This window comes from Setaria viridis, chromosome 5 (assembly GCF_005286985.2).
Source record: "Setaria viridis chromosome 5, Setaria_viridis_v4.0, whole genome shotgun sequence".
NCBI classification, from domain to species: Eukaryota; Viridiplantae; Streptophyta; class Magnoliopsida; order Poales; family Poaceae; genus Setaria; species Setaria viridis.
Window position 1 is genome coordinate 46,278,358 of NC_048267.2, and position 25,904 is coordinate 46,304,261.

Here is a 25,904-nt window from a genome sequence, read left to right on the forward strand (position 1 = left end):
AAGGAGTTCGCACTCAAGCAAGGGGTCATAGGAGGTGGCATCTCTGCCCGGGAGATCGAAAGCGCGGTTCACGAGGGAGGGGTAAGATGGTCAGATTTCTCTTTAACAATCATTAAGTCGGTGGATCCAAACACTTTTGACTAAAATTTAACTAGTTACTAAAGTTTTAGGCAGCTAAATGTTAGATGGGTGGATCCAACATGACTTTAGTAATGTAGCAAGCGATGTTACAGATTGCACATGGATATACGAATGGGATTAATATTGCTTTTGTTATCAGTTCTTTTTTTTTTCTTTGTGCACTTGTGTTTTGTCGCAAAGAAAGTTTCGGGTGCAGCGCTAGTGAATTTTATCCGTATTTTGGTATTTCACTTAGTTTTCTTGGTGATTTAAAAATAAAATAAAAGGGTGTTTGCAAACAACTAAAGCACAGAGTTTTGTTGGGCCCAGTTTGCGCGGAATGACATCGCGTACATTCAAATCTGGCCCAGCCACGTGAGTCAACAGGCCCAGGTCGTGGTCGATGAAATGTCCATCCAGTCCATATCGACATCCGGCATTTGTATAGAAGGAACAAAAGGGCAGGTGGACGGGCGGCGGGGTTGACCGGCCGACGGGCGCATGTCACGGCCGGCGGCAACGGAAGTGGCCACCGCCCATCGCCCATGTTGTTGAGCTGATGATGATCTGGAGTGCGTACGGAGTTGACCTGAGCAAGACGACGACGAGCGTGGGATCGCCTGAATGTTCCGGGCCAGAACAGAAGGGTCGTCGATCGATGCAGCGAGCAACATGGAGCGGGTGGTGCCTGCAACATCTATACGCCACTGCTATTTCTTCTTTACAGCTGCTGTGTCACTTTGTCCCCTCGTACGCGACTTCCCATGCAAGCCGCTTGACCTCCACTTCAGGTAGCTACCTCAAGTCAACTGCTCCATAAGAATCCCTTCCGATCCTTTCATCCCTGGGTCTTCAGCCACAACCACCGCAAAGCTTAGCTTCTCTTCACCACCTCTCGCCGGCCGGCCAACTATAGGTAAGTAAGTGATGATGGCGGCAAGGCGCGGCGGCATGGCTCTTCTTGTTGTGGTGCTGGCGGCGGCGCTGCTTGCCGGCGTGGCGTCGGCGGCGGGGATACCGTTGAAGGGAAGGCGCAAGCCCCCACCCAACTCCAAGTTCGTGACGCTGACCCCCAAGACGTTCGGGCACAAGCGCAACTACGAGGTGTCCTGCTCTGACGAGGGCGGCCCGGCCTGCTACGTCGGGTGCCCAAAAGAATGCCCAAACAAGTGCCTCGTCTTCTGCGCATACTGCCTTAGCTTCTGCAGTACGTAGCTTGCATTTTCTTCTTCAATTCTCTTCTCTTATATACTATTCTATGTATCATGACGACATCACTGATCGATTCACTGCAGTGTGCGACATCTTCCCCGGCACCTCCTGCGGCGACCCTCGCTTCACCGGCGGCGACGGCAACACCTTCTACTTCCACGGCAAGAAGGACGAGAACTTCTGCATCGTCTCCGACTCCGACCTCCACATCAACGCCCACTTCATCGGCAACCACAACCCGGACCTGAAGCGCGACTTCACGTGGGTGCAGGCCCTGGGCGTCACCTTCGGCGCCGGCCACCGCCTCTACGTCGGCGCCCGGAGGGACGCCGAGTGGGACGAGGACGAGGACCACATCCAGATCACCTTCGACGCCGAGCCCGTCGATCTCGACGCCGTCAAGAACGCGCGCTGGGTGTCCAAGGCCCTGCCCGGGCTCTCCGTCACGCGCATGGACACCGTCAACACCATCATGGTGGAGCTCGCCGGTGTGTTCAGCATCTCGGCCAACGCCGTGCCCATCACCGACAGGGACAACCGGATCCACAAGTACGGCAAGACGGAGGGCGACAGCTTGGTGCACCTGGACCTGGGCTTCCAGTTCCACAACCTTACCAAGGACGTCGACGGCGTGCTCGGCCAGACCTACCGCCCTGGCTACGTGACCAAGGTGGACATCAAGGCCAAGATGCCCATCATGGGCAGCGCGCCGAAGTACCTGTCGTCGACTCTCTTCTCCACGGACTGCGCCGTCTCCCGGTTCCACCGCAGCGCCGGTGCCGCCGGCGGTGGCGCCGTCACAACATTCGCCTCTTAAATCTTAAATATAAAATTATAATACTACAGGCGTGTGCCAGGAAATAATAACCAACAAATTAAATATCGATCCATCGCCATTGTCTTGCATTGTGTAGGGGACGTACGTATAAACATGCATCATGCATGCTTGTGACAAGTGATCATACTACATGCGTCTCATAACATGGAAGAAATAAGTTTTTGGCCATCCCTGCATCTGAATTTTGAGCCATTAATTAGATCTGTATCCAACGGCTCGGACTTAATGTAACCACGAAAAGTATATATCGCACTATTTGATTATTCTTTTTTGCAAAAAAATTCAAATTTAACTGATTCATGAAAGGAAGTGATGACGACAATAATCAGTGTACAAATAATTTTTAAAAAAATCTTGCACATATCTCTATGGTATCGGCCAGTACATATGTGAACAAATCATGATATATAGGGCAATAATCCAGGAAATACGGATACTATTTTTACATACACAAACTACTCCCTCCGTTCCAAATTGTAGGTCGTCTCCTTCCGTTCCAAATTGTAGATCGTTTTGACTTTCTTAGTTATAATGCGATGATGTGCCATTCTAAGCAGTATGGCACACAAAGTAATATAATAATGATCAACATCTATCTTAAAATCTTGTCAACGTACAGCTGGAATTGAACTGAGTCGCCACTCTTTTTTCTGCTCAATCACGCTTCCACATGCACACAAACAAAAGCTAAGGTAAGGTAAGCTAGATAGTAGGTACTCCAACATTCAAGCATGGATCTCTGTTTAGGTCAACTGACGTCGCTTCATTTGGGGATCTAGTCAACAATAATACTATATAATACGATGACATACATGCTCACCACAATTTGGCGACGCAAGAGGTACGTGTTAAACTTTTCTCCGCCATGTCCGGCGACCTCCAATAATCTTGTTGAACTTTCTTTTTTACTGTGGGAAATTTTTTTACTTACTCTTCAACTTAAAATGTTCAACTAGTAGAAAAAATACTCTACAAAGAGAAAAAATCTACGAAGAGAAAATATTCCAATATATAATAGGGAAAAAATAAATTAGGAGTCCACAACGTACGCACCAAATAACATCCTACTAGATGTAGAGGTTAGGTTGGGAATTAGAGGTCGTTTGACCAGTGAGGCAGTGAGCGACAAGCAAAATGTTGTGTGGTAGAGGACAATGGTAGGGACATCATATTTTGCGTGGATTAGCAAGGGAGAGGACGATGACAATAGCACTATCGGATATGGTCACGCTGGCGACGAAGGTGGAGACATCCAAGGGTGTCGATCCATGATTGGTGTGAAAAATAACCATAGGGCCGAGAGGGGAAGTGGATGCAGCACGAATGGTGGAGGAGCCATTACCAACAAGGATGAAGCATCGAAGGTGGAAGTGGAGTGTGAAGGTAATAAGGCCGTAAGGGGCGGTGATAGCAACATGTACTCTCTTTGGTTCAAAGTATAAGTCATTTTAATAAATAAAATAGATATAGGTATGTTCTCTCTCGTAATAAATAAAAAAATTCTCGTTCCATCGTCATTTTGGGATTCCTGTTGGTCAGATTTTTTCAGAGCTGACCATCAATATAAATTATTTCAAAAAGTTGATAGACTTAGGGTATTTTCATTATATTTTATTAACATTATTGGAATCTGCATTTTTATGAAAAAAAAGGTTGGTGAAAGTTTCATCGTGTACTAGAATGTGACGATGTTCCATATGACATATATTTTGAATATAGGAGTGTCGGGAGTAGGAGATAGGGTTTGGTTTCTTAGAAAGGGAAAATCGATCGCAGCCGTCAATTAAGGATCCAACCGGTTGGACATGTGATAGGTTTTTTTGACAGACAGCTAAACTGACGACCCTTAGAGATTACTCCAGTTTTGCAGTACTTGTGACTTTGTCCCCTTGTACGCGACTTCCCAAGTAAGGCATCATTCACGGCCGGGCTAGTTAGTTAATTGTCCTCAGTAGCTAGATTCACTTGTTTGTACTCCTCCTAGCTAGTAGCTGCTCACAGTGAGTGAGAGACAGCAAGTCAAGAAGCCTAGTCGCATATGCCCTCCTCCCATAAGAACCCCGGCAAACCACAGCCGGACGCCGGCAGCCAGTGATCAGGAACAAAGCTAGTAGAACCATGCTGGCCAGGCGCGCGGGCATGGCTCAGCAGCTGTGCCTGGCGGCGGCTGTGGCGCTGGCGCTGGCGCTTGCGCTGTCGTGCGGCGTGGCCTCGGCGGCGGCGCCTCCGCCTCCGCCTCCGAAGCCGCCGGTGAAAGGCGGCGGCAAGTTCGTGACCCTGACTAGCAAGAACTTTGGGCACAAGCGCAACTACCAGGTGACGTGCGTGGACAAGGACAACCCGGCCGGCTGCTACGTCGGCTGCCCTAAGCGATGCCCCAACCAGTGCATCGTCTTCTGTGCCTACTGCCTCAGCTTCTGCGGTATGTGTGTGTCTGTCTCTCTGTCTGTATGCACAGCTAGCGTCGGCAATGCAATGCAATTCCATTCCATTCCATCTGATGGTGGTCTAATTCATGCCTTAAATTAATTATTTAGAGTGCGACATCTTCCCGGGCACTTCCTGCGGCGACCCTCGCTTCACCGGCGGCGACGGCAACACCTTCTACTTCCACGGCAAGAAGGACGACAACTTCTGCATCGTCACCGACTCCGACCTCCACATCAACGCCCACTTCATCGGCAACCACAACCCGGACCTGAAGCGCGACTTCACGTGGGTGCAGGCCCTGGGCGTCACCTTCGGCGCCGGCCACCGCCTCTACGTCGGCGCCCGGAGGGACGCCGAGTGGGACGAGGACGAGGACCACATCCAGATCACCTTGGACAGCGAGCCCGTCGACATCGACGCCGTCAGGAACGCCCGCTGGGAGTCCAACAAGCAGGCCCTGCCCGGCCTGTCGGTCACTCGCATGAAGGACGTGAACACCGTGGCCGTGGAGCTCGACGGCGTGTTCAGGATCTCGGCCAACGCCGTGCCCATCACCGAGGAGGACGACAGGATCCACAAGTACGGGAAGACGGGGCGCGACAGCCTGGTGCACCTGGACCTGGGCTTCCAGTTCCACAACCTCACCAGGGACGTGGACGGCGTGCTGGGGCAGACCTACCGCCCTGGCTACGTGACCAAGCTGGACATCAGGAAGAAGATGCCCATCATGGGCGGCGCACCAAAGTACCGGTCGTCGGGTCTCTTCACCACGGACTGCGCCGTCTCCCGGTTCCGCCGCGGCGGCGTTGCCGGCGGTGGGGTCACCACATTCGCCTCTTAAATCTTTGCATGCATGGCGGATTATTGTCCGTTGATCTGATCCGTGCTATGCATGAAATGAAATAATTAAGTCAACAAAATCTATATATGTCGACCCCGTGTGTATTATATATGAGGAACAAGCAGGAAGAAAAGAAATAAGCAGCAGGAAGAAGAAATTCAACTAGTTGAGAAATGTGTCAATTCATCTTGATAAAAAGAACTATGATACTCGTTTACCTATTTCATTATTGTGCGCATATTTAATGAATATAATTCTGTCTTTGTATTCGCCAAAAAAAAAATACACCCTCCGTTCCAAACTACTGTTGGTTTTAGCTTTTAGAAATACATACACTATGGGAAAGCTAAAAATTGCCGAGTGTATTTTTTTTGCCGAGTGTTTTTTTGCGAGCACTCGGCAAACAAGCTCTTTGCCGAGTGCCAATCCAAAAACACTCGGCAAAAAAAAAACACTCGGCAAATCGGGGCTTTGCCGAGTGTCAAATAAAAAACACTCGGCAAAGCCCCCTCTTTGCCGAGTGTCAAAAAAAACACTCGGCAAAGAGGGAGGTTTGCCGAGTGTCAAAAAAAACGCTTGGCAAATAGGGGGGTTTGCCTAGTATTTTTTTTGACACTCGGCAAAAAAATAATTTTTTTTCTCTTTTCACCATGAAATTTTTTCTACTCCCCACATACAACATGTGGTACTCCATGTTAAAATTTGGTATATTTTTGGATTTATTTGCTATATTTATTTAATTAATTGCATTTCAAGGAAATTTTTGGTATAAGTCAAATTTGAACTGCAAGTGATTCAAATTATGGAACAAAATGAGTAGAAAAATGATATTCATGTTATTCGGCCCAATTTGAGACCTGACCCATGAAATGACAAGAAATTTCGAACATCTTGTTCAGGAAACACGACCACGAACGTGTGGCAGTGGTATTTTTAAATTATAAAGAAAACAAGCAAAGTCTGAAAATCATGAGATTTGTCATGATGTGATGATATCATAGGTGGAGGCTGTGGAAAAAAATTGAGAATGTTTTGCACATTTTGTCACGTACGATGTTTACAAACCGAAGCATTTCAGAAGAAGAATAGTAACGTTGAGAAGGATTGCATAAGATTTGGAGTCAAAATGACGGTCGAGTTTTGATTTGACTACACAACTTTTTGTATAGTCAATAGAGAATAATTATTATTTCATGTAAATTTTTGACAATTTTTTAAAACTGTTAGATATTTTTAATTTTTTTTAAAATATCTTTGCGACACTCGGCGACCTTTTTTTTCCAACCGCGCGCAAGGCCTTATCCCAACCGCAAGGCCGGCCTTATCCCCTCGATCTCCTCCGCCAGTACTACTCCCTCACCTCTTCCTCTCTCCCCCCCGCCCCGCCGCCCGGCACCCGGTCCCCGGCCCTGCCGCCGCCCGACGCCCGGCCCCCGGCCCCGCCGCCGCCGCCCCCTTCTTCCCCTCCGGATCCGGCCTCTCCTTCCCCGGCTCCCTCCCCTCCGGCCGGATCCGCGCCCCCTTCTTCCCCTCCGGCGCGGATCCGGCGGCCCCCACCTCTCTCCCCTCCGAATCTGGCGCGTGGTGGCGGGCGGCAGCGGGCGTGGCGGCCGATGGCGGCGTGGTGGCCGTGGCCGGCGGCGACGGCCGGCGGCTGTTTCTATTTTTTTTTATTTTTTCTGAAAATGTTTGCCGAGTGCTTTTTGACACTCGGCAAATTGTCGAGTGCTCGATGGTCGACACTCGGCAACTCCACCGTTTGCCGTAGGAAAGTTCGCCGAGTGCCGTTCGCCGAGTGTTACACTCGGCGAACTCTTTGCCGAGAGTTTTTCGGCCTTTGCCGAGTGCCTCAGGCACTCAGCAACCTTCCTGTTTCCGGTAGTGATAGCTTTTGATATGCATCTAGGTATATAATATGTCTAGATATATACATATAAAAATTATGTATTTAGAAAAGTCAAAACGAGTAGCAATTTGCGATGAGTTTTTTTAAGGTAAATTTGGGATGGAGTTAGGGAGCAATAGTTTCTACATCGTTAGTCATGGAGATGCATGGTGTATGCACTTTGTTAATGATGTACTAGCTCTCTATCCAGTAGCCAAGAGGCAGGCAGGCATGTGTTGTGACGCCGACGCGTCCGCCGGGTTGACTATATATAGCTGTTTATTTTGCTTGCCCGTTAAGTCATGATCACGTACGGTGGTTCATGTGGAGGCTAACGCCCGGGAACAAGATCAAAGAGAGAGATCGATCGATATTTGTGCCTTTGCCACCGGAACAGGAGGAGCCGTCGGGCTAGCGCTAGGATTTCTTGTACGTTTTATTCCATTTTGAAGTTATCTCAACCATTGGTTCGAGCACCGGTGCATGAGAACTGATGAGCTTATGACCTGCTTTCGCTGGGCTCCAAGTCATCCTCTATGTGGAGGGATATGATAGCCAACACGGTCTCATCCTGGCAGTTTACATCACTCAAGGGATGAGCAATTTCACTTTGCACTTGCTCCATCTCCCAATCATCTCCATGCACATGTTCCGGCAGGAAACTGAACATGCCATTTTTTCACGTCCCTAGCTAGTTTGTCCACATATATATCTTCCATGTTGTTTTGCTAAGAATCTCAGCATTTCTGGCCTGAGCACTAGCTTTTGCATTTTCTCTGCTGGACAAATTATCTTCCAAGTTCCAATTGTGGGTCCAACTAGTACAAGACAGCTAACTGTTCTTGCTTCCTGCTCAAGGATGGGAGCAACTAGTAGCCAGATAAAAGAAATTAATCCTGTTTGCACATCTGTACTCGACCTCTCATGGACTGACTACTAGCTAGCCCGTTTCAGACATATATAGTCCCACTTGAACTTTGAAAGTGACATATATATAATGTAAGTTGGAATTTGTAATGTTGGCCGTGCTGCAGAGAAAGAAGGAAATGGCGTGGAATTTCATTCTTGACTTGTGGTAGCTTAGCCGACCTGCATGCTGCAAGTAGCTAATTAACGCGCAAGTAGGTATGTTATGTATTCCCTCCGTCCCAAATTACTATTCGTTTTGGTTGCTAGGTACCTAGACATGATATATATCTAGGTGCATAGCAAAAGCTATGTATCTAGAGAAGTCAAAACGAATAGTAATTTGGGACGGAGGGAGTAGCACAGTACCTTACTGATAGATGATCGATGGTCACCGCTAGTGTAATAGCTAGTGCATGTTGGTTGTTTATACTAATTAGGATGTTGCTTGCATTGCATTGTCTCTATCTTGTGTACAAGGGAAGCATCAAGCATGCATCTTGATTTGCTGAGCCGGGACTCAAGCTCCTCCTCCGATCAATAGTATGCTCCAATAATGCATGTCAACTTCGACGGCCAGCTCTCTCTCTCTCTCTCTCTCTCTCTCTCTCTCTCTCTCTCTCTGCCCTGCAGCTGCGTGCACCCCCAGCTAGCTAGCTTAGCTCGATCGATTGATGACACTAGGTAGCTATATATATAAAGCTAGGCTCAGCTGTGGCTGCGAGATCACCAGCTAGCTAGCTCCATCGATCATCATTGATCTAACAGCACACATGGCGTCGACGACGGTGATGCAGCTGGTGCTGGTCATGGTGTGCTTGGCGGCGTTTGCCGTCGTGCAGTCGGCTTCACAGCCGTCGAGCTTGGCGGTGGCCACCCCGTCGAAGAATAAGAACACGCAGCACAAGTGCACCAACACCAAGACTAACAAGACCACCTGCACGGCCAGCTGCAACAACCGATGCCCTCACAAGTGCCTCATCCAGTGCCCAAGCTGCAAGACATTCTGCCGTCAGTATTAGTTTTGTTGTATTTTCTATTACATGCAATGCAATAATGCAACAATGCAAACAATTAATGAAACAATATAATAATATATGCAGTGTGCGACTTCTACCCCGGCGTCTCCTGCGGCGACCCTCGCTTCACCGGCGCCGACGGCAACAACTTCTACTTCCACGGCAAGAAGGACCAGGACTTCTGCATCCTCTCCGACGCCAACCTCCACATCAACGCCCACTTCATCGGCAAGCGCAACCCCGCCATGAGCCGCGACTTCACCTGGATCCAGGCCCTCGGCATCCGCTTCGCCCACCACCGCCTCTACGTCGGCGCCGCCAAGACCGCCAAGTGGGACGCCGCCGCCGACCACCTCACCATCGCCTTCGACGACGAGGACGTCGAGCTGCACCGCTCCGTCGGCGCCAGGTGGGCGCCGCCCACCGCGCCGGCGCTCTCCGTCACCAGGACCGCGCAGGTCAACACCATCGTCGTCGAGCTAAGGGGCGTCTTCCGCATCATGGCCAACGTCGTGCCCATCACCGCTGAGGACTCGCGGATCCACAACTACGGCGTCACCGACGACGACAGCCTCGCGCACCTCGACCTGGGCTTCAAGTTCCACGACCTCACCGACGACGTCCACGGCGTCCTCGGCCAGACCTACCGCCCTGACTACGTCAACAAGCTCGACGTCAAGTCCAACATGCCGGTCATGGGCGGCGCGCCGGACTACCTCTCCTCCGATCTCTTCTCCACGGACTGCGCCGTCGCACGGTTCGGCCGCCGCCCCGCAACCATCGGAGGAGGACCGGCCATTGAGATGGTCACCGACACGGAATAATGATTAAGCTACCCTAGCACGCAGTAATAATAATTTATCCATGACGTACGGTTTATCTGGGACAAATTGAAGAACAAGAAATAAGATTGAATTATCGTGGCAGCTCATTCAAATTCAATCTTTATGATCATTGACGTAAATCGAATACGACCGACGATTGATCATTGGAGGAATGCACTACCAGCAATTATAATGTGCTGCTGCTCTAGCTAGAGCGTAAGCAACATGTGGGCTTTTTTTTTTGCAGCAAAAAAGAAGAAGAAATTAACAAAAGGAAAAATAATTGTTGAGGTTGGGCCTTCCCACTTTAGAGTTGGGCCTGCAGCTCTCGGACCGGCGGCGGCCCGCCGATCGATCTTGTGGGGAGGGAGAATTTGCTGAAGCAATCAGCCCAGAACCGAGCGAACACCACGGGCCATGTCCTTCGCCGGCGACGGGGAAGACGCCGCCGTCGCCGGCGACCCGGTGGTTCTTGAGATCACTGACACATCCTCCTCCGCCGAATCCGTTCCTCCCTCCTCCCCTCGCCCTCTGCCGGTCGCCGTCTCCGACCTCTCGCGCTTCGACACGCTTCCGTCCCCAACCGTCGCCGTTCGTGCCGACCGGCACAGGCAAGCGAGTGCTCTCTCATCTCGACCTAACTCCTTGCTGATTCCTACGCTTTCATGATCTAATCCTATCTTGTGGCGTGTCAATCGTGAACAGGCTAATCGAGAGCTCGTCCTACTTCCGCGCGCTCCTCGGCGGCAGCTTCAGGTCAGCGAAAACCCAAGCCCTCGAGCTCTCAAGCAACTACATCTCATGGACGCTTTCTGTGGGTGCAGTGAATCGGGCAGAGAATATGTGCAGCTCGGCTGCAATTTGGAGGCTGCCGTGCAAGTGCTACGCTATCTGTTTGAGCCTTCCGAGAGCTGTACCATCACGCACGGCAATTTCCTCCTGCTGTTGGAGGTATCCACTCCTCCATTCAGTACACCTGTACACTGTACAATCTAGTGTTCGTTCTTATCAGTTCTGAATAGTTCACAGTTGTGTGGCTCTGTACTTAGCTGCTGCTGTTGATTCATGATAATCACTTTGTCAGTAAGCTTAATTTTGATAATGTTTACCATTTTTCATAATTGGTGTTGCATGAATAAGAATTTCAAGTACTATTGTATTGTCTACTGTGGTGACCTTCATGAGCTGTTACAAGTAGACTGGTGCCATAGCAGAAAGCTGCTGCAGGGAGATGTCCATTTAGGTCATACTCATTGCTTGATTTGAGGCTATTGCTACTACCTTTGGTTTATGGTAGGTACTACTTCACTTAAGTCTCTAACTTCACTTATCCTTCAGGGAGCTTTGTTTCTTGCTGTTGATAGCCTTCTAGTGGAGTGTGAAAGGTGGTTCCGCACCATGGGCTCTCAAACTTCTTCCGCGCTAGTTCCACTGGATTTCGTTATTGAAGTCTGGTACTTTGCTCAAGAGCATGGTTAGTATCTTTTGTTATGGTGTTCTGGTATTCTCATAGCTTCCATTTTTAACAAAATCTACTTGACTCTTGAAGCTTTTTTGTTCACTATGGCTATGGTTGCAGGTGTTACTTTTGTTCAAGACATATGCCCAGAATATCTAGCTCAGAATTTTGTAGGTACAATATATTGCGTTGCAGTAATATGAATTTATGATACATTTCCTTGCGAAGTTTGGTTCCTTTTTATATGCTCATGCATTATGCCATGTGCTTCCTGTATCATTGCCATTGCGTGAACCGTGCAGGCATTTGTTATCTCAAGGAAGTCGTTTAATAAAATACCTTATGATTTGTTATGTTCAAGCATTGAATGTCCACATCTGACGGTCGATAGGTTCGTTGTTTCCTCACTGTTTTCCAAAACTTGATTGCTATGATTCCCCTCTATGAAGGAAAATAATTTTCTGTCCTTGTCCAGTGAAAAACAATTGTGTGAAGCAATTTTATATTGGGTTTCAGAAAATATGGAACCCTGTGACCGACCAAATTCCAACTCAGTAGATGGCCACCTCTTCCTTCTTAGCAAGGTACACATTCTACAATATATGTGAGTAATATTAGTGTCGAATCCATGTTGACTCCTGCATCTTCTGTATTGTGTTCATCAGGCCACCTGACTGTGTTAATTTATGCATATCTTTTTTGTCTCAATTATTTCCATAGGTGAAGATATGCCTTTTACCATTAGAACTTGCAACAGGTACAAACTATTCGATCAGTAATTTTTAAGTGATAACAGTTGATTCTCATGTTTGTTCTTTTTCTACATTACACACTCTCCACACTTTCTTGTCATGTGTTAGTAACGATATGGCAAATTGTATTTGTATTTTTTAGGAATAAAGAGGCATTGGTTTGACTTTGGAAACAATATCGTTTGTACAATTCTTAATCTTCTCAAGGACAGTTTGAAAACTCTATTGGATGCCATTGCTGGCGGTAATTTGGAGGGATATGGCATTCGAATAACAGAATATTCAAAGGTATTCTTTTGCATTCACTTCCATTGTACTAATACTATTGTAATACATTTAAGCTGTGTAGAATTCTTGAACTTTATGATTTATTCTTTTGAGTTCTTGTTGCTTTGCAAAAAATTACGTTTAGTGAATGGAACCAAATGCAACCTCTTCATGTACTTTAATCTGATCAAATGCTGGGAAAATAAGCGAAGTATTTGCTATGAAAGGCTTTAGGTTGACTAGATCTCACGCACTCTTAAAGTATTTTTTTCTGTATGCTAATTGGCTTACTTAACTTCCTTTGTAAAACTAGTTTTTTTTTATGGAACAGCAGGGGGAGGCCCCGACTGATATTTTTATTTTATAAACATGATGGATATGTACATGTACAAGGCTACAAGCCCAAAGAGAGATCTTAATTAAAAGAGATTTAGTGAAATTACATAACCACTGTTCAAGCTCCAGCTTTAAGGATGGCTTAGCTCTGTGGATGGCAAGGGCAAGCTCCTCCTTAGATAAGCTCCTCCATCTTCCAAGAGATACCGAGAGAGGACACCACCATGCATGATAATTCCATTTCTGTGTCTCCAAATGCACCAGCTGGCCACCATTACAATCTCCCTGAAAATTCTCAAACCAAAATCTCGCCTCACCTTGATGATCATGTCAGAAGTCAATATGTAAAATTAGTTTTTGACCATCATTGTTCAGAGCAGAACATGCATGTTGTGTATTTTTAATGGATGACGATTTTATTTTGCAGAACATAGTGCTTTCAGGATGTCCACAAATAACTACAGCATTCTTGTACATATCTGTTCTCCCTACTGATCTGGATGTTTCATTTAAGAGAAGGATAGTAAGTTCATACACCCAGGTTGATCATCAAAGCTTCATTCTGTATGATGAACTGGAGAAGGCTGCTAAAACCTTATTATTTAGGAATGTACGCATGGTGGATCTTTCAAAATGTCCAAATGTTCATTTCGGTGCAGCAATTGACTGGTTGAAGTTGGCTTTTCCGGAACTAAGGATATTCAGAGCTTTACATTGTTTGTCATTTCACTTTGATGATTTGATATATCTGTTACTGAGATGTCCATGGATTGATGAAATTGATATGACTATTGATACCAGCACCATAACACCCAACCAATCAATAGTTTCTTTCAGTTCTGAAGTCTTAGGCAAAGTGAAGCAAAATCGAAGAAGATATTACATACCATGTCCACCATATGACAGGCAACTGAATTCAGTTTTCTCAAATGTGTCAAGAGTAACATTAGAAGGCAGAAATGATATTGATGGTAATTAAAAAAATTTGATCTTATTGTCTCTTGCTTTGCAGCGGTGCATATGGTCATTGCCTCATCATCTTACCAGCAAGCTAGTAACTTCTTTTTTTGTGCACGTGCAGATGTGGACTTGGTGAAGATATCTGCGCTGAAAAATTCTCTCTCTTACATAAACATTAGAAACTGCACCATGTTGACAGATGATGGCATTTCAAACTTTCTGATGAAGTGTACAAAGATCCATTCGATGGTTCTTTCTTATACTTCGTTTGGAAACCGATCGATTCAAACGCTATGCACTACAAATCCTGACCACAACGGTGGACATGCTCATGTTATGGCATTTAATATGCAAGAGTTACATCTGGGTGGCTGCAAAGGTAAAAACAGTTGTCTTTGTTTCATGCCCATGATCCCTCCACAACTAAGAAAATGACAACTTATTTAAGACAACAGGAATACGATGATATGCTTGTTTCTATTGATTTGCATAATCATGTACACCTTCCACTACAGGCGAATGGGTGCAGTAGCTGATTAGATTTATGTCTATGTGTAGGTATTGATGCTGCTGCTTTGTCCCAGCTAATGAGCATTATAAATATCACGAAATTTCTGTGCTTAAGGGAAACATCACTTACAGATGGTGCACTCTGCAAGTTTGTTGGCTCTAGTCTTGAGTATCTTGATGTTTCAGAGACCATGGTACGTTTTTTCTGTTTGAAATTATGGTTTTGTTCAATGTGCCTGGTCACCTTTTTGTATTTTAATGTGTTTCTTATTTATAAAAATATGTATCATACTGGTTATTTAATTTAGTTTGAGCTTCTAATTAATCAAGCACTACAATTGACTTATTGATGAAATGCTCATACTGGGACATTCACTGAGCCAGGAGACTGTTGATGAGTAACACATGCTGAACTAGGGAGTTTTTTTCCTCGTGTCATTACATTAAGAAGAACCCAAAGAATACAGTGCACCCAAAGCACACGCACGCACACCCCCTCGGCTAGAGTTTATACTCAACCACCACACATAAAAGTCCCTATCATCTGACTGTGGATCATTTGTTTCTATCTATCAGGCTGATATGTTATTCTTCCTAGAGTTTAGTTTTAGTATATAATTTTTAATCATGTGATGAACTTTTCTGCTATTTTGTTTGAATGCGATAGCCATCATTACCATTGCTAGCTGCAAAGGAAAACCCCCAATTTTTTTTTTGTATTTCTCGAGTTTCATGGTCTTTATACCACAATAGAGTGCTTAATTTTTTTTTCCTGTCCATAAACTTGCAGGTTTCTATGGTATCGTTAGCACCAGTTATACGAAGAAATTGTAATTTGAACTGTCTGAAAACAGCTGGATGCCGTAATCTTCTGTTTGAACGTGATGAAGTAGAACAAATCAGTGGTAACAAGTATGGAAATTTTCTACAGGAGATAGGAAGTACTTGTTGTTTGGAGGATGTTGAAATGGGTTGGGGATTTTGCCCTATTCAAATCAAAGACCTTATTCCTTCTTTTAGTAAAGTAAGGAAGATGACAGTTGGCCTCGGCACAACATTAGCGGAGAATGTCCTGCATGCTCTACCTGTAATTTGCCCATTTCTCGAGTCTCTGACACTGAGGTTTCAGGTGTGCCCCAACACTCTACTGCATGTTAACTAAAAACTTGTGCCTTTCACTCCATGCCCATAATAATAAATTGACAATTCTACTTCCAGGTGATATCTGACAGTGTTGTTAGAAATCTATTGGAATCAGCAACAAATCTTCAGGTGCTTTGCCTGCACCATTGTATTGGCAGTTTAACTTCATTTAGCTTTCAAACAAAGGCACTGACATTAAGGGTACTACGGCTTCAGTGGGTTACTCCATGGATTACCAATTATGATTTGAAAATCCTTACAGATAATTGTAACTTAGTTGAACTTTCACTGTCTGGTTGTAAACTCCTTGACTCCAGTAAGTTTTACTTTCAAATTCAGGATGTTGATCCACCTGTTATTTTGTCTGTTTGGGTTTTCACCTTTTCTTGATCTACAGGCTCTCAAGAGATAATCTCATCTGGGTGGCCAAACCTGGTGCTTTTACACCTTGAGGTATCCCTAATTGCAACCTTTATCTCGTCCATTTGAGTAAAGTTAGTATTAATGTTTCAGTGCTTAAAATATGTTCTTTTCCTATAAAATCAAATTTAGGGGGTTCGGTCGTTAATGTAACTATACTCAGTGGGATTTGCCTAGTGGTGGGGGCAACAAAAGCCTTCTTTGAAAGAGTAGCTTCTAGAACTAACAAAATAGCCTGTCCATATTTTGTGCATTGGCATGTACTCTACAGTTGTGTTTAATTCACTGATAGATGTTTTATATTAGTTGAAACTTTAATTTGAGATGTATTTTACTTCCAATGCTATAAAGTGTGTATTATGCTTTCAACCTGTAAACTCTGTTTGATGGTTGAAATCGTTTCCAACTTGTAAACTCCGTCGTGTATGGATGCCATTCTTTTTCCATATACAGGACTGTGGTCAAGTAACGGTTCAAGGGGTTTCTTCTATTTTAAACTGTAAAGCTTTGGAAGACGTCCTACTACGACACACGGTGCGTATGAAGAATGTCTTAGTCAGGTTATTGAGATATATTTCTGGTAAATCCTAAAGCACAACTAAAATCGTACTTGAGGATGGGAGTGGTTGCTGATATGGACGTGGTCGAAACAAAGCTTTCGAAATGATGTGTGAACTTGCATTTATAAAAAAAAATTCAAGATGTATGCCGATGCACATTTCTCCATTAAGAAGTTTTTTTTCTTTGGTTATATAGTGTCTGAGACTTGAGAACTGCAGGGTAGAGGCATCGGAAGGAGCATCATAGACGATGCTATCAGAGAGGTACCTTGGTAGCTCGTCGCGCCATCTATTGTTCCTTTACCACTGGCATTATATATTAGATGTCGTTTTGACATCTGTAGCTTAAGCTAAATTTGATCCCTATTGCAGTTACCACTACTACGGAAGCTGGCTTTGGATCTTTGTGATGCTTGTGAAGAAGGTTATGAGAGCCCAAATGTGAGTACCGAAAAGATTTGTGGCCGTAAGTTGATTAGATAGACGCTAATATATGGCCGTTACTATTTGTTTTGTAGAACGCGGAGGGGAAGATGATTAGAGCCGTAAGAATGAGCAGGTGCAAGACGCTGAGGGGGTCTTGTTTGGAGCTCCCCAGAGGTAGAGGGGCCTCAAAGCCGGTGCACAAGGACACCGTAGTGCTGGAATGGAGCAGCACGAGGCTGACAACCACCATAGTCAAAGAAAGAGTGTGACAAGCTGCCATCTTCAGAGTAGTGTGTTTGTATCAAATGAATATGATCTTTGGACAAGTTAGTCCTGGGACCAAACTGTGATGATGTTGCTGTTGTACCCTAGCATTGTCAAACTTTGATCCACGGAAAAAAAAATTGGGACTAAACCTCTGTGTTTCCATTCGTCTTTAATTTTTTTTCAGAGAAAAAATACATTTTTAGTAGCAAAAACTGAATTGTTTCAGAGAAAAAATACATTTTTACTAGAATCGACTGATGAAGAAAATAGAAGGCCCACAGCCCGCAGGAGAACCCGCACCCACACCCACCTGCCTGCCTAGCTTCCGTTCCGCCTCCCGCCGCCGTGGAGATGGCCCACCCCGCCGACTCCGCCTCCACGCCGCCGGCTCCAAACGCCGGCGAGGGTTCCCCGCCGTCTCCGCCTCAAAGGGGTCGGGGCAAGGTGGTGATTGTGATGGGCGCCACGGGCGCCGGCAAGTCGCGGCTGGCCGTCGACCTCGCGGCCCACTTCGCCGGCGTCGAGGTGGTCAGCGCCGACTCCATGCAGGTCTACCGCGGCCTTGACGTCCTCACCAACAAGGTTCCTCTGCACGAGCAGAAAGGTCTCTGGCCCCCCACTCGATCCACTCCCCAATCCCCAACTTCAATTTCCTGTCAGATTACATTCTTGATGCGTGTCTCCAGGTGTTCCTCACCATCTCCTTAGCGTAATTGATCCCTCCGTCGAGTTCACTTGCCGCGATTTCCGCGACCATGCCGTGCCGGTAAGCCAATGCTGCTGCTGCTACAAGCATCACTACTTTACTCTAGTTGCAAATGTTCAGTACTTCAGTGGTACCACTTGGTTTGGTGACCTGTGTAACAAAATTGCTCACGTATTCCCCTCTGGTTACAGATCATACAAGAAATACTGAATCGCGGTGGCCTCCCTGTTATTGTCGGCGGCACAAACTTCTACATCCAGGTAATTTTGATTTGATGGCAGGTCGATTTCTGTATGATGAAGTTCATCTTATTTTGAATGACTGCACTATTCGATTTGCTCCTGTCTCTTTGCCCTTACATATTGTAGGCCCTTGTTAGCCCATTCCTCTTTGATGACATGGCACAAGATATGCAGGACTGTACTTTGAGTGATCACCCAGATGACATAGGTCAATACTCTAGTCACATTGTATACTTCTTGTTCTTAGCTTGTGTAGCTCAGTTTTCAAACATCGGTTGACCTGTCTGTTATGCCAATCAGGCCTTAACAATAACGATGAAGGCAGTGGGTATGAACGCTTGAAGGAGATTGATCCTGTCGCAGCCCAACGGATCCACCCAAATGACCATAGAAAAGTAAGGGGTGCTGCCCATTTTTTTAAACTTTCTAGGACTCTGCTTTGTCAGGTTCCTTTTCTGTTCCCAATGATATTTATTGTTTTGTGTTTCTCCATTCCGCACGTGCTGTTGTGTTGAAAAGATAAAACGCTACCTTGAGTTGTATGCGACCACTGGTGCCCTACCCAGCAATCTTTTCCAAGGAGAGGCTGCTAAGGTGAGGAATTTCACCTATAGTTGTCTGCTTGGTGCTCACTTTTTGTCATTAATCTGAACTGCTGATTACCTTACATCTCACCTTTTATTTCTTGTATGCGTTTAAATTTGCTGGGAATTCTAAATGTCTAAAATGAGACCATTGGTTATGTCAGAGCAGAAATGGGGCCGGGCTAGTAACTCCAGATTCGACTGTTGTTTCCTGTGGGTAGATGCTGATATTCAAGTTCTGGATAACTATGTGAACCAAAGGGTTGATTGCATGATGGATGCTGGCCTGCTAGATGAAGTATGCAATGTATATGATCCAGATGCTGTTTACACCCAAGGACTGCGGCAGGCCATTGGGGTTCGTGAATTTGATGAGTTTTTCAGACTATATTTAACAAGAAAAGAATCTGATAAGGATAAGGCGGCTTCTTCTACAACTATGTTAACTGTACATGATGATCAACTTAAGAGCTTGTTGGATGATGCTGTTTCCCAGCTTAAGACAAACACACGCAGGCTTGTTCGGCGTCAAGTAAACACTTGCATCCTTTGTTCCCTTCAGTTAGAAGATTGAGTGAACATTGATTATTGACTAACTGTAACGTTTTGATTTCTCCTTCAGAGACGGAGACTACATCGGCTGAGTAAAGACTTTGGGTGGAACTTACATCGCGTTGATGCAACCAAAGCATTCTGCTGTAAGGCGATTTCTACTTACTGGTGCATCATCAAATGGCGTATTCTTGCTGTAGTAATCCCTTGTGCGTATTTTGCTAGGTACCACGGGCGACTCATGGAACCATGAAGTTGTGGAACCTTGTGTGGATGTTGTGAAAAGATTTTTGGCTGACGGTGCAGCTTGTTTGCCAAGCACAAATGCTTCAGATGGTATTGGAGAAAGAGAGTTATGGACTCAATACGTCTGCGAGGTGACTACTGTAACTCTGGAGCTGTATGTATGTATATATATAAGAAATCAAATGCTGATGAAGCATTGGTCTGAATGCTGTGTTTACAGGCCTGCGACAAGCGCGTGCTTCGAGGGGCGCACGAGTGGGAGCAGCACAGGCAAGGGCGAGGCCACCGAAGAAGAGTGCAGCGCCTGAAGCAGAGGAAGAGCCTGATAAGACCATCAGAATCGTAAAAACCCCATAGCAGATGATTGCGATTTGCAGCTGGGTGTTCTTTGTCTTGTAATCTTGTTAAGCAGTAGTTCCAAATTTTGAAGAGACTAGAGAGTACTGTATCTGTATTGTCTGAATGAACTATTACTAGTCTATCTGTTTCACTGAAGACTGTTGTTGTGATGTGGCAATCCAGTCGGCTGTCCTCCAGCTTTGATTTGATTAAATTAGTGGAAATGATATTTGCTGCAAATGCGTGTTGGCCAACAAAAAGCGCATTGGATTGGAGGTGACGTCCTCCGTCCAGCATCTGGGTCTCTGCTGTGTGTCATGATCATCACTGCTTGCCAACCTGACAGGGACATGCTGCTTCCCTAATGGGGAAGTACCGCCACGTCGGATGCTTAGCTGAAGCAATTTAATTTCTCTACTATAACACTGATGAACTGAACCAAGCTCGTTTTTTTTTCTTTTCTACCTACTAGCCTAGTATGGGAAAAGAAAAGAGAAAAACGGACATCAAATTATTTCATGACTTCATTCATTTTCATGGGTGCCTAACCTATTTCATGAATTCATTGGTCTTTGGGCACCGACCTGAGGAACTCACTAGTATACACAAGGACTAACTGCACGTGTTTCATTTTCACCCCCTGACTAATTTCCACATTCCCCACGTGAGTAAAAGGCCTAAGCGGGTCCCCGAGCCGCTGTCGTCAGTTCACACCCAGACCCACATCCAGAAGCCGTCGTGTTCGCTTCGATGGCAAAGTCGACGGGTCCCAATCAGAGCCCGTTAGCCCACTATTTATGTCCACCTCACAGGTGCCCCTCCTCTTCGTCCTCAGTATTCAGTAGTAGCTCTCAGTTTTCAGTCGCCATACATGGCGGACGCCGCCGAGGACTCCTCGTCGTCTGCGTCTTCGTCGTCTCTCTCGCCGCCGACGTCGCCGCCGCACCAGCACCACCAGCAGCAGAACCAGCTTCCGGCGAAGCGGCGGGCGGGGCGGAAGAAGTTCCGGGAGACGCGGCACCCGGTGTACCGCGGCGTGCGGGCGCGGGCGGGGGGCAGCCGGTGGGTCTGCGAGGTGCGGGAGCCGCAGGCGCAGGCGCGCATCTGGCTCGGCACCTACCCCACCCCGGAGATGGCCGCCCGCGCGCACGACGTCGCCGCCATCGCTCTCCGCGGCGCGCTCGCCGCAGACCTCAACTTCCCGGACTCCGCCCACACGCTCCCCAGGCCCCGCACCGCCGCGCCCGACGACATACGATGCGCCGCCGCCCAGGCCGCCGAGCTCTACCGCCCGGCCGCCCACCACCTCATCGCAACATCATCGTCAACGGCCGCGCCACCGCGCCCCCTGGCACTACCACCGCCGGAGCCTTCCGCCTGCTTCCTGGACGAGGACGCCATCTTTGACATGCCCGGCCTCATCGACGACATGGCCAGGGGGATGCTGCTCACGCCGCCGGCCATGGGGAGAGGCCTCGACTGGGGCGCCGTTGACGACGACGTCGACTGCACTCTCTGGATGGACGACTGATGATCGATCCATCATATCGTTGCCACGCGACACCGTACGGCGAGATATCTGCACGCACGATCAAATTGTAGTACTGCTTCAAAGTGAATCGAGTTCATTTTCCGGATGTAGGGTAGTTTGAAAAGGACATGTCTTGTTTTAGTACAAGGTTGGTTTTAAAACTTCTACTTTTAGTACATATTTCCTTCGATCCAAAATACAAGTTGTTGGTATACAAGCCATTCTACACTTCTACGCGTCACCTGCTTTTCACTCTATTTTTCCTATCCGTTCTTCCCCCTTCTCTTTTGCAAAAGACAGTAGAGACAAGCTCGACTTATCTACCATCTTGCGTCAACCACACGTGCCTGCCATTAAAAGAATAATGTGTTACATCCAATATTTTTAAGCAGCGGGTGTATATGCAACTTCCTCCGATATGATTGTTAATATCCCCGCTATTGCCCTCTATTTCTACTGCAACGATCATATCAATAGCTCTACAACCTCACTATTTAAAACATTGATTTTACCACAAGTAAACTAACAAAAAGGAGAAGAAGAGAGAGGGTACAAGACATTTTTTAATTTAAAATAACTACTAAGGCGGCATGGCCATCGTCTTGCTCTTTTCTTAATTCTTGTTATGCCTACTGTAAAACTACTGACATTTGGATCGAAAGATATATTTGTATTTGACACTTAGTTTGCACATATAAAAATAGCATGCGTGTATGTGAGCGTCTATACGGTGTTTTGAAAATAAAAGAGGGAATGGTATTGTTAAAATCAGCAATACATAACTAGGAGCCTAATTCAACCCAAAAGACTAGTCTGATGGGTGAGGGATGCCCCCACGGCTCCACCTATATGTTATGCTCCCCAACCATCAATTTCTGAATGCATGGCTACTATACGGTCAATCCTATTATGCTCCTAAAACAATGTACATTTTTCACCTCTCTAAGCTCTCACAACTACCTTAATTATCCACAATATTGGCATGCCATCGTGTTGCTTTATGTAAATTTATATTATAATAGAAACTACTAGTATATTACTGGCATTACGTTTTAGCTGAGAATACGAGTACCCATGTAGTCAAAGAATTGCGGCTTGTTTGATTGGCGTTTAACCTTGTCATAACTAATATAACATTAGGCAAGTTACAGTTGCCAAAGATATTCGTGTGTATTCATCAGTTCACCACTAGAGAGCACCAGCATTGGTCGGTCTAGTCATGAAGATTTTTTTTTTTTTGTTACAAGCTAGCTGTATGTGTTTCATATGGACGAACATCCATACCGAAAAGTGAGAATTTGGAATTTTGTTGGACTGCGTCCAATCTGAATACACATGCAGAGACTATATATAGTCGGTGGGTTGGTCGCCAAACATAAGGGGAAAAACAAACATGATGCATATATGTGTGATCCTTTTAATCTGATGCATGAGAAGAATTCACATAAAACTTGGCACCTCAGCTTCCATTCCATTGGCTGCGTACGTACGTCAGCGTGTACGTATGGACGTCGTTGTATGCTGCTTTCGAGAAGACAGAAGAGAATCTATTCTGCAGTACTTGCGGTGCAGTGTGGTGCAATGCATGTTGTGTGGTTTGGAGAGGGACGTGATCGATGCTGTCGTTGTCGGTGCTAGCGACAGTGATAGCGAGTGCAATTAACGGCGCAGCAGGTAGGCATCACAACACACCGACCTCACCTCAGCTCGATCGATCACCAACGGCTTCAGGCACGTGCATCATGTACAAAACATTGCTCTTTTCATTTCCAGTAGTTTTTATACGTGCTTCTTTCATTTCCATTACTTTGGTTATAAATTTCCTGTGTCAGCCAAAGTACAGAACAGCTGGTTTGCCCGAGTGGTCTAAGGGGGAAGACTTAAGATCTTCTGCACTCAAGTGCGCGTGGGTTCGAACCCCACAGCCAGCATATTTTTTAAGTTTTTTTTTTGCCATAATTTGCCTCATATTCTTCATTCGATTTTTTTTACTTCCATGATATTCCTTAGATCTCTTATGTTTTATACAGCTATAAAGTTGTAGTAGTACTGCGATTCGAAAAAAAAATGTAACTGTTAACTTTTTGTAGATTTTTTCCACAAGAACACAGCCGTGCACCGTTGTTATTGAAATAGCCACCTGGCCGGAGAGCGGCAACAAAACATTGGACATCTTACATTGGATGATTGGATACAAAACAAAAGCATCCCTGAACTGAACTGAAGGCGACATACATTGGATACTGAAGCATCCCTGAAATACCACTTCAAGATAGACGTTCCACCAACATAGTAGCAGGAACATGTTGCAGTCAATGCGTTCAGGCGTTTCCAGCGCCATGTTGCATGCCCCACATCACATACATCAGATGATCAGAGTACATTGATACCACAAGATATAACAACACATACCACGCCGCATTGTTGTTAAAATATCCACCTCACGAGCAATCCATCGTTGGCACGGTTTAACAGTAAACAAGCAGTACGAGATTGCAAGTTGACAACGAGCAGGCAATCACAGATGGTAAAAGTAATAAATCTGAGATTAAAAAAAGGGAGTTTACTAGAGAAAACACAGAACGCCACTTGCAAAAATGGCAGCAAATACATGGTCCACCATTGCATAGCAACATTGGTGACCACTATATGATGGGTAGAGTGATCCATCATTATCCGCAAAGCGAAATAGCATTCATCTTCGCTGCTAGCTACCAGAGCAGAGCCAGGCCCATGCAGCAAACCATGATTAAGTCGACCCGTCCGGTGCACCTCCATCATCATCTGGTGAGTCCTTTCTGTCCTGGTTCTCCTTCCACTTGGCCCAGGCCCATCTCAACACAATGAACGCCCCAAGTGCATACACCTAGCAGTATAGTAGGAGGTGTCACATTCGCATGAATACACTAGTCACAAGTCAACAATATCACATAGTACAGGCAGACATGGAAATAAAGTGAAAGCAAACTAAATATTCAGCATCAAACAACCACACCAAACAAGAGTAAAATTCCTGTCGAGGAACATACATACTAATATACTATAGATCAATGGTTTTTATTAAGATGTGGATTACCAATAGGATGATAACATTAATATGATCTTCATCGTCTTGACGAAACAATTACAGCTTCTTAATGAAGCTTAAATCCTGTCGTGTGTTACACAGCATTAGTAGAACATAACAAATGAGAGGACCCAGGGGAGGAGCCAGGAATTAGGCTTAGGGGGTGCCGAGCCAAGACAAATCAAACCAAGAGAAAATGGGTATGTTTGGGACAATGTCTGCGACGGCTGCATCAGTTAAAACTGGAGAATTAGAAGACCTAATCACTAGAAAAACATTATTTGAAGGCTAAATGAATAGCGATTCGTTAATAACTAGTGATTAGCCTAAATAATTAGTGATTTAGTAACTAGTAAGCTTAGTGATATGATTCATTGGGGGGGCCAGCCATGGCCCCTGCCAGCCCCCCCTTGGCTTCGCCAATGAGAGGACCTTTGAAAGACAAGTAGCAGTTCACAGCCCAGTGATCTCTAAGTGGCGACTGTTAGTTGTTATTGACCCTGCCAGAAAGTAACAATGAAAGTGCACCCTCTCTACAAGTGATTCCGACTCTAGAGTCTAGATGATACACATTCGTACTTTGTCAGCGGGCAACTATATAACATTTTCAGAGCAGTGCACTGCAAACACAAATACAATTCGACATGCTTAAAAACATTGAGGCAGAAATTCCAAGTTTCTTGAGTTTTTTAAAAAAAATTGTGATGTGTGATTTTATCCTAGTTGAAACGCCTATATAAAACAGAAGTATATATTCTATAGGTGCGAACTTCAAACTATGTCAGTCTGGGTGTCAACAGTCCATTGTATGGTGTCCAGCTCACAAGCGTTCTGCAAAATATGCCTCTGAAACTTACCGATTTATATGATGGGGAATGAGGAAAAGACTCGTCCACGACAGATGATACTGCAGATTCAAACCCAAATTGCAAGCAAATATCCTCGTGTTGTGGATTGTGGACATGTATATTATACAATCAGGAAGGACTAGTGTGCTCTCTGGTCCAGCATACACAAGAAGGCCCAACAATACCATCTACTCCTATAAGTATAAGATAGATTGAACTAGGGAACCGCACAATAAGGGGTTTGGGGTGGGTTTAACCTAATCTAGTCTGCGGGGGCGAATGGTAACTGGGAGGTAAAGGATGATGAATCGAGATACCTGCCAGAGGTTGCGCGGGGCCATCTCCTCTTCGGTGGCGGGCGGCGGCGGGGCGCCTTCCTCCTCCTCGAGCTTTATCGGCGGCGGCTGCCGGGCCTTTTGGCGCTCCGCATCGGGGAAGAAACGGACCGTGGACGGCGGCGCGCGGCGGGCCTCCGCATCAGAAGCCCCATCCGCGGAGTTCTTGGCCTGCTCCGGCGCGCTCCCGGCGTTGCCCATGGCCTCGCCTCCTCACGCTTGCTGTATTCTATTCTATCACACCAGCGGCAAACTCCAACGCTCCTTTCCGTGTTATCG

General features: G+C 46.0%; 6 protein-coding genes and 1 non-coding gene across 7 annotated transcripts; 6 read left to right on the forward strand and 1 right to left on the reverse strand.

The window, feature by feature from the left end:
- Positions 1-955: 955 nt before the first annotated feature.
- On the forward strand, positions 956-2,338 carry LOC117858184 (uncharacterized). Its single transcript, XM_034741205.2, has 2 exons — positions 956-1,327; positions 1,416-2,338. Exons 1-2 carry the CDS (start codon positions 1,048-1,050, stop codon positions 2,147-2,149), a joined length of 1,014 nt encoding a protein of 337 aa, XP_034597096.1. The 5' UTR covers positions 956-1,047; the 3' UTR covers positions 2,150-2,338.
- A 1,828-nt stretch (positions 2,339-4,166) lies between these two features.
- LOC117858172 (uncharacterized) lies at positions 4,167-5,662 on the forward strand. The gene is made up of 2 exons (XM_034741188.2): positions 4,167-4,592; positions 4,708-5,662. Exons 1-2 carry the CDS (start codon positions 4,289-4,291, stop codon positions 5,439-5,441), a joined length of 1,038 nt encoding a protein of 345 aa, XP_034597079.1. The 5' UTR covers positions 4,167-4,288; the 3' UTR covers positions 5,442-5,662.
- Positions 5,663-8,933: 3,271 nt separating this feature from the next.
- LOC117857716 (uncharacterized) lies at positions 8,934-10,193 on the forward strand. Its single transcript, XM_034740538.2, has 2 exons — positions 8,934-9,243; positions 9,336-10,193. Exons 1-2 carry the CDS (start codon positions 9,006-9,008, stop codon positions 10,073-10,075), a joined length of 978 nt encoding a protein of 325 aa, XP_034596429.1. The 5' UTR covers positions 8,934-9,005; the 3' UTR covers positions 10,076-10,193.
- A 230-nt stretch (positions 10,194-10,423) lies between these two features.
- LOC117857713 (BTB/POZ domain-containing protein FBL11) lies at positions 10,424-20,000 on the forward strand. Its single transcript, XM_034740533.2, is given in 29 exon segments — positions 10,424-10,686; positions 10,781-10,831; positions 10,900-11,026; positions 11,414-11,549; positions 11,655-11,704; positions 11,837-11,925; positions 12,010-12,118; positions 12,255-12,291; positions 12,429-12,574; positions 13,317-13,860; positions 13,971-14,228; positions 14,408-14,553; positions 15,150-15,488; positions 15,578-15,818; positions 15,900-15,955; positions 16,376-16,456; positions 16,702-16,746; positions 16,855-16,923; positions 17,001-17,198; positions 17,446-17,779; positions 17,862-17,941; positions 18,073-18,141; positions 18,250-18,331; positions 18,424-18,518; positions 18,643-18,717; positions 18,877-19,239; positions 19,330-19,405; positions 19,485-19,636; positions 19,726-20,000. Coding segments are annotated over 29 exon segments (4,368 nt in total). The 5' UTR covers positions 10,424-10,492; the 3' UTR covers positions 19,852-20,000.
- Positions 20,001-20,654: 654 nt separating this feature from the next.
- LOC117857717 (dehydration-responsive element-binding protein 1F) lies at positions 20,655-21,632 on the forward strand. Its single transcript, XM_034740539.2, has one exon. The coding sequence runs from the start codon at positions 20,716-20,718 to the stop codon at positions 21,373-21,375; it is 660 nt and encodes a 219-aa protein (XP_034596430.1). The 5' UTR covers positions 20,655-20,715; the 3' UTR covers positions 21,376-21,632.
- Positions 21,633-23,222: 1,590 nt separating this feature from the next.
- TRNAL-UAA (transfer RNA leucine (anticodon UAA)) lies at positions 23,223-23,306 on the forward strand. Its single transcript has one exon. It is a non-coding gene; the product is annotated as a tRNA-Leu (tRNA).
- Positions 23,307-23,900: 594 nt separating this feature from the next.
- Positions 23,901-25,904, reverse strand: LOC117857718 (uncharacterized). Its single transcript, XM_034740540.2, has 2 exons — positions 25,608-25,904; positions 23,901-24,241 (listed from the first exon to the last, which is right to left on the reverse strand). The coding sequence occupies exons 1-2, from the start codon at positions 25,824-25,826 to the stop codon at positions 24,125-24,127; spliced, it is 336 nt and encodes a 111-aa protein (XP_034596431.1). The 5' UTR covers positions 25,827-25,904; the 3' UTR covers positions 23,901-24,124.

Excerpts from the sequence above, each read along its gene's own strand:
- LOC117858172 (XM_034741188.2), top strand. The coding sequence starts at position 4,289 with ATGCTGGCCAGGCGCGCGGGCATGGCTCAGCAGCTGTGCCTGGCGGCG. Across the intron at positions 4,593-4,707 it reads CTACTGCCTCAGCTTCTGCG|AGTGCGACATCTTCCCGGGC; the intron begins GTATGTGTGTGT and ends TTAATTATTTAG.
- LOC117857716 (XM_034740538.2), top strand. The coding sequence starts at position 9,006 with ATGGCGTCGACGACGGTGATGCAGCTGGTGCTGGTCATGGTGTGCTTG. Across the intron at positions 9,244-9,335 it reads AAGCTGCAAGACATTCTGCC|TGTGCGACTTCTACCCCGGC; the intron begins GTCAGTATTAGT and ends TAATATATGCAG.
- LOC117857718 (XM_034740540.2), bottom strand. The coding sequence starts at position 25,826 with ATGGGCAACGCCGGGAGCGCGCCGGAGCAGGCCAAGAACTCCGCGGAT. Across the intron at positions 24,242-25,607 it reads CCCCGCGCAACCTCTGGCAG|GTGTATGCACTTGGGGCGTT; the intron begins GTATCTCGATTC and ends CTATACTGCTAG.
- LOC117858184 (XM_034741205.2), top strand. The coding sequence starts at position 1,048 with ATGATGGCGGCAAGGCGCGGCGGCATGGCTCTTCTTGTTGTGGTGCTG. Across the intron at positions 1,328-1,415 it reads ATACTGCCTTAGCTTCTGCA|TGTGCGACATCTTCCCCGGC; the intron begins GTACGTAGCTTG and ends GATTCACTGCAG.
- LOC117857717 (XM_034740539.2), top strand. The coding sequence starts at position 20,716 with ATGGCGGACGCCGCCGAGGACTCCTCGTCGTCTGCGTCTTCGTCGTCT.